The sequence below is a fragment of the Athene cunicularia genome, assembly GCF_003259725.1.
Source record: "Athene cunicularia isolate RWA chromosome 4 unlocalized genomic scaffold, athCun1 chr4_part3, whole genome shotgun sequence".
NCBI lineage: Eukaryota > Metazoa > Chordata > Aves > Strigiformes > Strigidae > Athene > Athene cunicularia.
The window spans coordinates 23,649,683-23,661,951 of NW_020799100.1; the positions used below are offsets into that span (position 1 = coordinate 23,649,683).

General features: G+C 42.6%; 1 protein-coding gene across 1 annotated transcript in view; it reads left to right on the forward strand.

Annotated features, from left to right (window-relative positions):
* Window positions 1–10,524: 10,524 nt before the first annotated feature.
* Window positions 10,525–12,269, forward strand: part of ZC4H2 (zinc finger C4H2-type containing) — a 12,433-nt gene continuing 10,688 nt past the window's right edge. Inside the window, exon 1 of the mRNA XM_026848431.1 lies at window positions 10,525–10,703. Coding sequence (XP_026704232.1) covers window positions 10,651–10,703 — 53 coding nt within the window. The 5' untranslated portion in view covers window positions 10,525–10,650. The remainder of the gene's footprint in view (window positions 10,704–12,269) is intronic.

Below are 12,269 nucleotides of genomic sequence, written 5' to 3' on the forward strand. Positions count from 1 at the left end.
GGGAACGGCGCGTTCCGGCGGGTGTGCCGGGCCTGGGGACGGGCCTGAACGGGGGCTCGTTTGGGCCCAGCCTGGGAGTGGGCGGGGATTAACGTACGCGGGTACTCGCGCCCCCAGCGCGCCGGGATGCTCTTACACGTGGTGTGCGTGGAGGGATTAACCCCGAACCGGCAAATACTGCCGGCTTTGCATAAATCTGACATTTAAAGACTAGATGCTCTTCACAGCTGAGGGCTGGCGTGTAGTTGCCTCCTACTAGGTTCGTGTTGCTGACGCCTGCCTCCAGCTTCCCAAAGCTCCCCGAAACCAGCACAGCTTTCCCTTAAAAGATTAAGTGGGCCGGTACAACTGGGGTGGCCCGATTGTAGGAAAAAATCCTGCACGTGTGACTTGAGTACTTTTTGAAGGCTCAAAACCCCAACGGGATACCAAAACTTCCATTTTAAAAACTCGGGAATTTAAAGCAAATTTTCACAATTTGGGATACACCGTTTTGGCCCATTAATTTTCTGATGCTTTGGTTTGACAACACTACCCATCATACTCAGGGTGACTTGTACCACAAGCACCTCAAGCACTACCTCAGCCAAGGTTCAGGCCTGTTGTGTGTTTTACTGGGGGCTCTTCTCCATTGGTCTGTGAATGCCATTTGTTTCATAAAACATGTTGCACACATTTTTTTATAACAGATTAGTTCAGTTGGACAGGACCTACAACGGCCATCTGGTCCCCCTGCCTGACCCCTTCAGAGCTGACCAAAAGTTGAAGCGTATTAAGGGCATTGTCCAAATGCCTCTTAAACCTTGACAGGCTGGGGGCACCAACCACCTCTCCAGGAAGACTGTTCCAGGCTTTGACTGCCCTCTGGGTAAAGAAATGTCTCCTCATGCCAAGTCTGAACCTCCTCTGAGGCAGCTCTGGGCCATTCCCAGGCATCCTGGCCCTGGATCCCAGGGAGCAGAGCTCAGCACCTCCCTCTCCCCGTCCCCGCCTCAGGAAGCTGCAGAGAGGGATGAGGTGGCCCCTCAGCCTCCTTTTCTCCAAACCAGGCAAACCCGGAGTCCTCAGCTGCTCCTCACAGGACCTGCCTTCCACCACCCCCCCCCAGCTGCTCTGCCCTCCCCTAGATGCCTTCAAGCACCTTCACGTCCTTGAATGGTGGGGCCTGGAACTGCGCTCAGTGCTCGAGGTATTTTAATGTCAATGCTTACGAATTTTCACATGCCCTCCAAGCTTGCCCTGCCAGCTGGGCAACCTTATGAAATACTAAACGTTACTAAAACCTAAAGTTTTACCATCTGAAAGAAAGAAATCATACAGGTTGGCTGCTTTGACTTGCTGATATTTGTCTGTAGATGCTTCAGATACTCTGATGAAAAAATTGCAAAAGTTGACAAAATATACAGTATTACTATACATGTCACTTTTATTCTACAAATTAATATGTCATGCTGACTTATTTTAAATAAACTCTGATGATAGATTGTTATGTCGGGGCACTCTTTATAACATGGCAAGATTTCTGTAAATAATAGTGAAGAAATGTCCAAATGAAACATCAGCATACTTTTGTTAGGGTCATTTCTTCTACATCCAGATTTTAAAACAACAACAACAACAAAGAAAATAGTGAAGAAATTAAAAAGGAAAAAAATATACATCAACGTGTTATATCTAGCACATACTGAGCAAAGAAAGACAAATTTTCATCATTACATCCAGTTTTGTAAAATTGATTGCCCTAGCCAGGGTGATTACCTAGGGGGGGGAAAGAAAAATAATTTGTGCAGTTGGAATTGTTCTGTACCGGATTTGTTGTCACAATGATAAGGCTGTGTGGACTGACATTAAGACCGTTAAATGGAAGCAGCTAATTTTTTTTCATGCAACAAAATTCAATCCTGTGCTCAATGGAGTAGGGGAGTATTTTAGCATTGATTTAATCCTGCATAATACTGCAACTTGGTTTGAAATGTATCTGCCTATTAGCTCTCAGTTTAGAAAGGATCAAATAGAAACAAGGTTGAATTTTTCAGGGTCAGCTGAAAGATTTTTTTTCAATGGCAGTTTCATGATTAAGTTCCTCAGCTCTTTTTGAAAAATCTAATCTGCATGCTGGGAAAAACTGATTGTTATTTTGATCCCACATATCAAATTTTATAAATAGCAGCAGAATAGATATTAAACATTGGTGCAGTGATTTCAGATCATATAAAGAACTGTCAGACCCATTCTGTATACAGGGGAAAGTGAAACATGGACACTTGACCAAAGCCATGAAACAGAAGCTGAATGCTACCGATTTGAATGTGCTTGAACTGCAATTATTAGCACCAGAGCTGAAAGAGCAATCCCGATGTGCAGACCCCTGGCCTGCTGCTCTACCTTATGATGTACTGAATTCTTGACTTTGCAGTCTGGAAAAAGATTTTAACCTCTGGAAACTAGGGATCTCAGTGTACACATCTATCAGAATACTGACCCCATCTCTCCAGGGTACATTGTGCCTTTTCCTCACCTTGTTACCTCAGCTGATAGTACATACTTCCCTCTTCTTCCTCTGTCACTTTGCTGAAAGTTATACTGAAAAATTATACAGAAATTTGACAGCAACAGCAGAAGCAGCATATAAAGGACTATATTCTTCAATGGTGGGGAGAAAAAATGCCACTGCATTACCAAAACTACAGACAGTTGAGAGGATACAAACAGCAAAGATTCACAGTACTTCAAAGGCAGCAGAGGGAAGAGAGCACTAGAAAACAGACATGCTGACTCCACAACTGAGAGAAGCACAATGTTCCCAAAGCAGGCGCTGATTTCCTGTGGATGCTGAGCTCAAGCTAATTGCATGCTCCAGAAGACTACTATTTCATCTAGAGTCTGTTTTAAAACCTGCTGAAAGCAATGGGAATCTACCTACTGACATGAAATACAGTTCACCTCAAGCCTTCATTTCTTCTGAATGCTTTTAAGTATTGTTTCTTCCCCTTGTTATTCTGCACACCTAATTATTTGTAATTTTGTACAAATGATCAAGTTTGTATTCATATATTTTTTATTACTTCATATGAGACTTAACACACCTCATACCGAGCTGGTTTTTGACCCTTATGCATATTGAGCACAAGTGGTACTTCTTTGACCTATAAATAGATATGCATTGTATAAGTAAAACAAAAATGAAGCTATATAAAAACCTTGAAAGTCTCATTCTTCTGGGGAAATGAAGGGGAAAGACAGGCTTGCAGGGTCCTGCTAGGCCCAAGAGACTGTCTTAAATATGCTCCAATAATGTTCTGATGGGTGTGGTGGGTTGACCTGGGCTGGCTGCCAGGTGCCCACCAAGCTGCTCTATCACTCTCCCTCCTCAACTGGACAGGGGGTGAAATCTATGATGAAAGGCTCATGGGTCAAGAGAAGGACGAGACCACTCACCAGTTACCATTGCAGGCAAAACAAGACTTGACTTGGGGAAATTAATTTACTTTATTACCACTCTAAATCAGAGCCAATATAATGAGAAATAAGAACAAGTCACCTTCCCCTCACCCCTCCCTTTTTTCCTGGGCTCAACTTCACTGCCAACTTCTCTACCTCCTTCCCCTGAGTGGTGCAGAGGGATGGAGAATGGGGGTTATGGTCAGTTCATCACACGTTGTCTCTGCTGCTCTTTCCTCCTCTCACTCTTCCCCTGCTCCAGCATGGGATCCCTCCCACAGGAGACAGTCCTCCATGGAATTCTCCAGCGTGGGTCCTTCCCACAGGCTGCAGTTCTTCATGAACTGCTCCCATGTGGGTCCTTTCCACAGGGTGCAGTCCTTCTGGAACAGACTGCTCCAGCGTGGGTCTTCCACAGAGCCACAGGTCCTGCCAGAAAATCTGCTCCAGTGTGGGCTCCTCTCCATGGGGCCACAGGTCCTGCCAGGAGCCTGCTCCAGCGCGGGCTTCCCACAGGGCGACAGCTTAATAGAATAGCACACACAGAACAGCACAGCACAGCACAGCATCGAATAATAGAACAGAACATTTTCAGTTGGAAGGGACCTAAGGTAGAAAAAGCTGAAACTCAGAGGTAGTAACTGAAACATTCATATCTAGAGTAGACAAAGCCTATAGATTGTGGTATATGAACTGTAACAACCATATTACAACATGCCAAATAGTGAATGACAGAACTGGCCAAAACCAACCTAAGAGGATGTGCTATCATATAAGAAGATGACCACGTAGCAACCACTTAGTAACAAAACATCAAACAAATCAAAACAATAAAAAAGCAAGAAGACTCCAGACATTAACATTACTATTGGTTGAAACTATCATGTGAGGGGTGGGGAACTTAGATTGTAAACTTGTAATTGCCTAGGGATTTCTTTGTTCAGGGTCCCTCTTCAGAGGCACCCAGCTCAAGCTGCAGTGCTAGTAACAAAAATAGCACTTTCATAAAGAAATCTCTCAGCTTATGCAGAAACCTGGAGTTGAACCCTGTTATGGTGGCTGACATACATCATTTCCATAACCCCTACAATGATCATCTAGTCCAACTGTCCAACACTTCCTTCAGGGCACATCCACCTGCTCTGTCATGGGTTCCTCCACAGCCTGCAGGTGGGTATCTTCTCCACCGTGGACCTCCATGGACTGCAGGGCACAGCCTGCCCTCTCACCATGTTCTTCACCACGGGCTGCAGGGGAGTCTCTGCTCCAGCGCCTGGAGCACCTCCTCCTCCTCCTTCACTGGCCTTGGTGTCTGCAGGGCTGTTGCTCTCATGTATTTTCACTCCTCTCTCTCTGGCTGCTGCTGCACAGCAGTTTTTCCCCCTTATTAAATACGTTATCCAAGAGGCACTACCACTGTCACTGATGGGCTTGTCCTTGGCCAGCGGCAGGTCCGTCTTGGAGCCATCTGGCACTGACTGTCTGACATGGGGGAAGCTCCTGGCATCTTCTCACAGAAGCCACACGTGTAGCCTCCCTACTAACAACACCTGGCCATGCACACCCAATACAGGGAGTGAAGTATTAGAATCACAGAATAGCCCAGGTTGGAAGGGACCTCAAAAGATCATCCAAGAAGAGCCCAAACAGACGAGTGATCTGAATTTTAGCAATGAAGGAGTAGACTGGAAGATTCCATCCCAGAGGTAAGGAAGAAAGGTGATAGGAATTGTCTCTCAGCTGTTGTTTATATAACATTAAAAACATCTCTACATCTGTATTACATCATTAAAAGTATTCCTAAATCCATATAACATACCATGAGCATCAAATTTCGTGACCACTTTGAAGTACTTTGAAATATGCAGATGTAGGATTTTCTGTCCTTTTTTTAAACTTGGAGAGAAAAATAATTGCTAATGCTTGTGGGTAGGCTAACTTCCTGTCTAAGAACTTCCAAATATTTCATAACACTTTGTGAAGGGGTTTTCTTTATGTTGTTCAAACCAGAGTAAAGTAACAAGTAGAACATCTGCATTTTCATTTTCTGTCCTTGACCATTCAGTTTAGCCTGTAAAATCAGAAATCAAAAATAGGATAAACATGGCTAATGCTGGCTGGGATTCTCATCACTCCTGTTAGAGGGGACTTCCTTTCTTTTCCTCTCTTTATCTTCACCCTGCCTTCTCTCACTCCCTCAGTGTCCTAGCAACAAGATTCACTGGCCTACTGTAGCTAACTTGTCTCCTACCCCCTCAAATCAATTAGTTCATCTGTTTAAATCATGCATCAAAGAAGCCTGCCCCCTCTGAGCACACAGCTCACTTAGGGCTCAATCCTAGGCTTCAATTTTTAAGGCAGCAAGTTTGCAATTGACTCAAATTACATCAGGATCAGAACGTGCATGTTCTAATTTCTTTACAAAAGCTGTGAGATGATGAAAAGGATGCTGATGCCTATCACTATTTTCCTTCATCTTCTTTTTTCTTTAATTGGAGAACGTGGCACCATGTCCTTAAATAATTCAGAAAATAACTAAAGCACCTCCCCATTCACAACCACTGTGTATTCATTATCTGTTCCAGAGACATGTCTTCTGCCATGTCAGCAAGGGTCCAATTGCAAAACTTGGATTTGTATAATACAGATAAATCCTCAAAATCATTACTTGGAATATTCATAAGAGACTCTGAAATATTTTTCATAATGCTTGAAACCTTCAAGTTATTTCTTAATTTATTGTCTAGTGGAATTGATGGAAAAAGATGGTAGATGTTTTGTGCAAGTCATCAGAGTTCTTAACTCTCTTTGACTAACAATTAGTGATAAATAGATTATCAACATTTTTTTTTTTTTTGTGATGGGGAATGTTTGATCACTACTGCCACTTGCTCAGGCATTAGGTGAACCTCAGACACTGCTTCTTACGATGTCCAGTGCTCTCATCTTTTTTTATTCATTCTCTCTTCTTAGTTCTTGCCTTATATTTAGGTAAATTTTTTTGAACAGGAACCACCAGCATTTGTCCTTGGATTTCTACAGTGTTAATTTTGAAGGGAGCCTGCTCCATAGTTAAAGACTGCAGACACTAATGTGTTGAAATTCATGAGGGGAAGATCTCACTGTTCAGATACCAACTGCCTACAACTCTCATTGTCTCAGAGCTGACACTGCTACTGTCATGAAAAATATTTCTCAAAAATCAAATACCAGATTACCAATGAATTGTAAAAAAGTAATCAAACTATCCACTATTAATTCTTGAGAGAATGCGGTTTGTTTCACATCCTGTATCAACTCAGGTGCTTCAGTGGCTAGTCCAAAGCAATCCATCAAGGGATTTATCTGTATTATGGTTAAGAGAGTGAAAGGCAAGACATATAAAAATCAATTCAGCTATTTTCCCTAACTGTGATTATTCAGGAATCTCAGTTCGGAGCTGTTTACTTCAGCCATTAGGAACTTCCCTGCATCAGACTAAGGGAAAACCTCAGTCACAGCAGCTCAGCTCTGAAGCCTATTTTCTGTTTGTTTTTTTTTTTATTTCTTCCAACTCCATCACCCTCATCTAAGCCTCTCCACAGCTTCAGTTTACAACTTCCCTGAAAAAAAACCCGTATGGGTAGAAAATTAGTAAGGGTGATTCCAAAGACCTCAAAACCCATTATACTGTGCAAATCTTCCATGTGAAATGCTGCAGACTGTGGCATGCAAAGAGTTTCCAAGACAGATTTTAGCTCAGAAACAGCCATTTTACCTCATTTTACCTAAGACTATGTGAGTTCAGTTACCAAGTATTGCAGCAATACACGGCATTAGTTTCTGAGATTTATGCTGGCTTCATAATCTCATGCAAATTTATATTACTTTACAGGTGTATAAAAAATGGGGTTCCTGTTCCAAAGCAGCACAAGGGACACCATCTGTAAATAGAAGCAGCAGTAAAAGCACTTAGAGAAAACAGACTGCCACAGAGAACATAAGAATAGAAAAGACCATGTTGGAGAACACAAACCAAAAGGGAAACCCCCCAAACCCTGCTTCCCTGTGCTTAATGAAAACGAATCATTTTTTGCTATTAAAACACCCAATTTTTTAAATAAATGGGGGTCTGATACTGGAGTCTGCATTCATTCCAAATTCCTGTTTACTTCACTAGGTATTAAAACCATTTTGAAAGATATTCAAGCTATTATTATTGGCGAAAAAACTGAGCAGAAAGCGGCAGTGCATTGGTTCTTATGTCATCCTCAAGTGCTGAAGAGTTTTTATGGCTGACCTGATTTCCTGAATCATTCATTTCCAATGATCAGTGAAAGCAGAAAAAAAAAAAAAAAGGGCCAAACTACATCTCTGGGGAGTTTCAACTTCTCACACTGCCTGGGACAGGGTCTGATCTGCATCACATTACACTGATCATTCAGTATAATTTGTGTAAGAAAAACAAAATCTCACTGATAAACATTTGCACCTCAGTTACAAAACATTCGCTTAAACATCATGATCAGGAAAGGAGGGCAGGGCAGAGAAGGTTTATGCTAGCAAAAGTTCTTTGGAGTCTGGCCTGGTATCAGGAATTTAAGCCTTTTCTTCCTTCTTAAGAAGAACTCCAGAGAAGGCAGAGGGAATGCTAGCCTGTCACATTCCCTTCTACAGGCCTAAACCTCTTTTGTTACACAGAACATTTAGTGGTTTTCTTTTTTTGCTTTCATTTTTGTGCCTGGTTTCTCAGTGGGTTTTCTGTATTTGTTTTAGACTATGCATGTAATTTCCAAAGGTAGCAAGCGATATTTTTATTGCAGTGTTAGTTTTAGCTCAGCTGAGTGCACAAGAGAAGACCAATTCCTTATCATGGCAATAAATGGGAAAGTTATGGTCAATATTTGATATAAATGCATCAGCAACTCAATGAGAACACACCTCAGTTTCTTTAAAATAAATTAACAGGACTAGAAATATTTACAGAGAATTAGAAGTTCTCCCTTTGAAGCCTTGAGTGGACAAAAATTCCAAATTAGCTTTATTTTCAGATCTGTTTGCCTGCCTTCCTCCCAGCTGCCACTCCAGACTCAGGCCCCATCCCTTCTCCAGACAAGCCCTCCTGGTTGTCTACCCTTTTTCATTCTCAGTGACTCCTGGTGAGAGGTCCTCCTCTGCCAGGCCACACTCTTTCATTTTTCAGCCTTCTCAAGAGTGTACTCTCTGACCCCAGAACCTAATGCAGACACTTAAATCCATGCTCACGTGTGGCAGCTCATCCAGTCCCCAGGCCCCTGGCCATGTTAAGAGGTCACTGAAGAAGCAGGACTAGGTCACTGTAGTGGTGGGCTGTGTTACCATTTGTAAGGGTAACTCAACCCCGATCAGCTCAAAACCCCTACCTCAAAGCAAGGAGCTCCAGAAGCTGGATTAGTATGAAGACACCTTTATCTAAGTAGTTCTTAAAAGCAATATGGAGACTCCTCCACCTCCCAGACGACCCTTCCCAGTGAAGCACTCTGTAGTTGGACATTTTACTGAAACCTGTCCTAAATTTTCTCTGTTACTCAGGAAATAGATTACTTTTTAGACTTCCTTCCCAGCTGACCTAGCAGATTATTTGCTCTGATGGCTCCTCTAATACCTTTTTCACACTGAAAGGCTATTATTATTATTATTATTATTATTATTATTATTATTATTATTATTATTATGAACTACATCTATACCATCCTATTTGCTTAGTGCTGGAGCCAGAGCACAACACTCCGACGGGTCACACTGTCTGCTTATTACCTCATACTGCAGTTTGTTAGCTTTCCAGGCACAGATATTCATACATGAGGGGGACCACTTGCCCTTCAGTCTGCAACTGTAGATACAATTGGCTCAAGTTCTGCAACCATAAGCTCTAACTCAAGCAGATCTACCACATGCCATATAAATATGGCCACACTGTGTTGCATTCAGCCAAATTCCCCAAAACTCTTACTATTTTCATTGCTCTTCTCTGCATTCTGTCTATTTTTATTTTTCACCTCCTTTTCAGAGCCCCAGACCAACCACCAGCAAATTTGATCAGTGCTGAGCAGAGGTTAAGTACTTCCAGTGCCTTCCATATTCCATTTATGTAATAAATTCCAGAATAATTGACCTGTTCTCATCAGCCTCACACTACTGACTCAGGAGTGGTCCACTATATTCGCTAAGACTACGGTACTGCTCTTTGTGCATTTGTAACACACAGAAGTTTATGTTTCATAATCTGATTTCCCTACTGACTGTCTAGACCTTGAGCTTAACATTCATCTGAATGTGCTGACCATTCAGCCCAGCATGATCATCAGAGCTGATAAACGCCAGCAAACAGGTGAAGGATCATGAATTTACACTGTGGGTCCCTTAGGACAGAGCCTGGAAGAGACTTTCCAAAGTGTTGAGATACAACAGGTTTTTTTCATAACTTAAAACAGAGTATTTAGTGCATTATAGAAGCTGAAGAAAATAATTACCTGGCTGAGGAAAGACAGTGAGTCTATTCATCAATCTCTGCGAAGTGCTCTGATATTTTTGTCTAGAATGTCCATAGAAAGACAAATGGTCACTTCCCTCAATCCAACAGTTTTATTTACATTCAGTTTTTATTTTCCACAGTTACAAGTGCTATATATAGTAGCAGAACTAAAAAAAGAAAAACCTAAGGAACAAAATATGTCTTTTTTTCCGAACTCCAGACACAGTCACATCACTCAGAGCATCTAGTAGGTAACAGCAGGGTAGTAATAATGGCTACAGCATACCTTTGTATCAAAGTTTTAAATCAAAATCGCGAGCTCATTCAGCAGTCTCCTAGCGCGTATTCGATGATTGTAATGAAATGCTAAACAACGCACAGATCTCGGGAGGAAGCCTCTGCGCTTTTTGCACTCCTAACAACATTTGACATAATGAGGTGTGACAAATTGATTTAAAATATAGTTGCAGGAAGAAGGGCAGGAAAGCTCTGCTCTGCCTTGTGGGTGTTGTGGTCCTCCCGCCGTCTCTCTGCCGAGGCAACGGCGGGCAGCCGGACTCCAAGTCCCAGAGCTCCCACTGGCGCTGCCGCACAGGCTCAGAGATCGAACGCTTGGAGGGGGTGACTACATTGTGTCTATTGTATGTTTTTTTCTTTTTTTTTTCCCCCTGGCATTTTGTCCATTTCACCGGAGGTTTAAATCGTGAGTGAAAAGCATGGCAGATGAGCAAGAAATTATGTGCAAACTCGAGAGCATCAAGGAGATCAGGTATGTTTGCTTTGTGCCACATCAGCTACGTGAAGCAGCTTTTTCCTGGGGGGAGCGGAGGAGTTGCGTCTGTCTGAAAGTAGCTATTGTGCTACCGAGGGAAAGAAAACCACGCAGGGCTTTATGATGAGAGCCGAAAATACGTTTTTCTAAGTAGGCAGGGAGCATCTGCTGCTGGGAATCGCCGCTGGAATGCGCAGTGAGGGGCGACAATGGTCGTGCCTTCCCAGAGATTAGCCCTGAGCGGGAACACGCGAAGGGAAGAGCGCGCGGGTGGGAAGGACGCGGCGGCCCCGCGCAGCTGGGGGGTGGTGTCGGGCCGCGGGTGGGGTTTTTTAAGTCCTTGGATTATTATTTCTAATTCCTGAAGCTCTCCGTCATAAACCTACTGTTTCGCCCCCCTCGCTCCCCGGCAGGAGCCTTGACGGGCTGGGGACGGAAGGGGATGCACGGAGAGCGGAGTACGGCGCCGCCGGGCGAGGAACGGCGCGGAGAGGCGCAGGGGCGGAGACCCGCGAGAGCGGCCGTGTGTTTATTTATATGCATTGAGTAGTTCCACAGAAATAACCACAGTCATAAAATTAAACACATGCCTAAAGATTCAATCTCTGTTCTGACTGGGAGGAGATAGAATGAGAGTGAACTTACTGATGACAGATGCTCGTTTCACTGCTTAGTGCCCTACTGGGATGCACTTATCAAATACTGTTATCAGTGCAGTGTAAGAACTTAAATAGAAGGGAAAAAAGTATGAGGGCAGAATTAATCAGGCAGTATAGAAATCACACGGTTTCTGTTTTAAAATATTACTGCATGTTGCCTGATGCTAGCAGGAAGAATTCTAATTTGTGTGCACTTTTTCTTTCCTAAATCTAATCATTTGGACTAAACAATCCCCTGCAACTCATTTGTTGTAGCAATTTGGCAGAGCATGGCAGCCAGTGACTAGTAACAGTGAAGAAACTGATCTATTTCCATTGTCTGAGGTGAACGCATGCCATAAATACAAGAGAGGAAACTGGGGACAAATAACTGCCAGTTTCAGTAATCAAAGCTGCCATGACTAAATAAATAAGTAAATGGGAACAATGAGACTTGATGAAAACAGGGGTAGATGGTTGGATGGTACTTTTTAGTGAGCTATTGCCACATTTAAAATGGAAGGTAAAGAGGATCTCTTTTACTGGTTTACGTCCAATATTTACATTTAAACTAGTATATGCCATTGTATAGTAAATGACAGAACACCTTCAGTGACATTAAAGATTACACTATTGTAGCTACATACTTGAATTCTATCTACATCCAGTCTTCTGCACTTCATTCATAAAACTTTTACCAGTTGACTTACTATTTCGTCAGCTATTTTTTACTCTTAATGGTGAGATACAGACTTTTCCAAACTTGGAATGACTGTGTACCTTTTAAAATAAGTATATGCTCACAGGTATACAATTCGTATTTTCTACAATAAACATACTATATGAAACAAGGTCAACTCTATGGTGAGCTGCAGCACAGATACAACAATCATACTTACCAAGTGAATTTTATCAAATTTGGTTT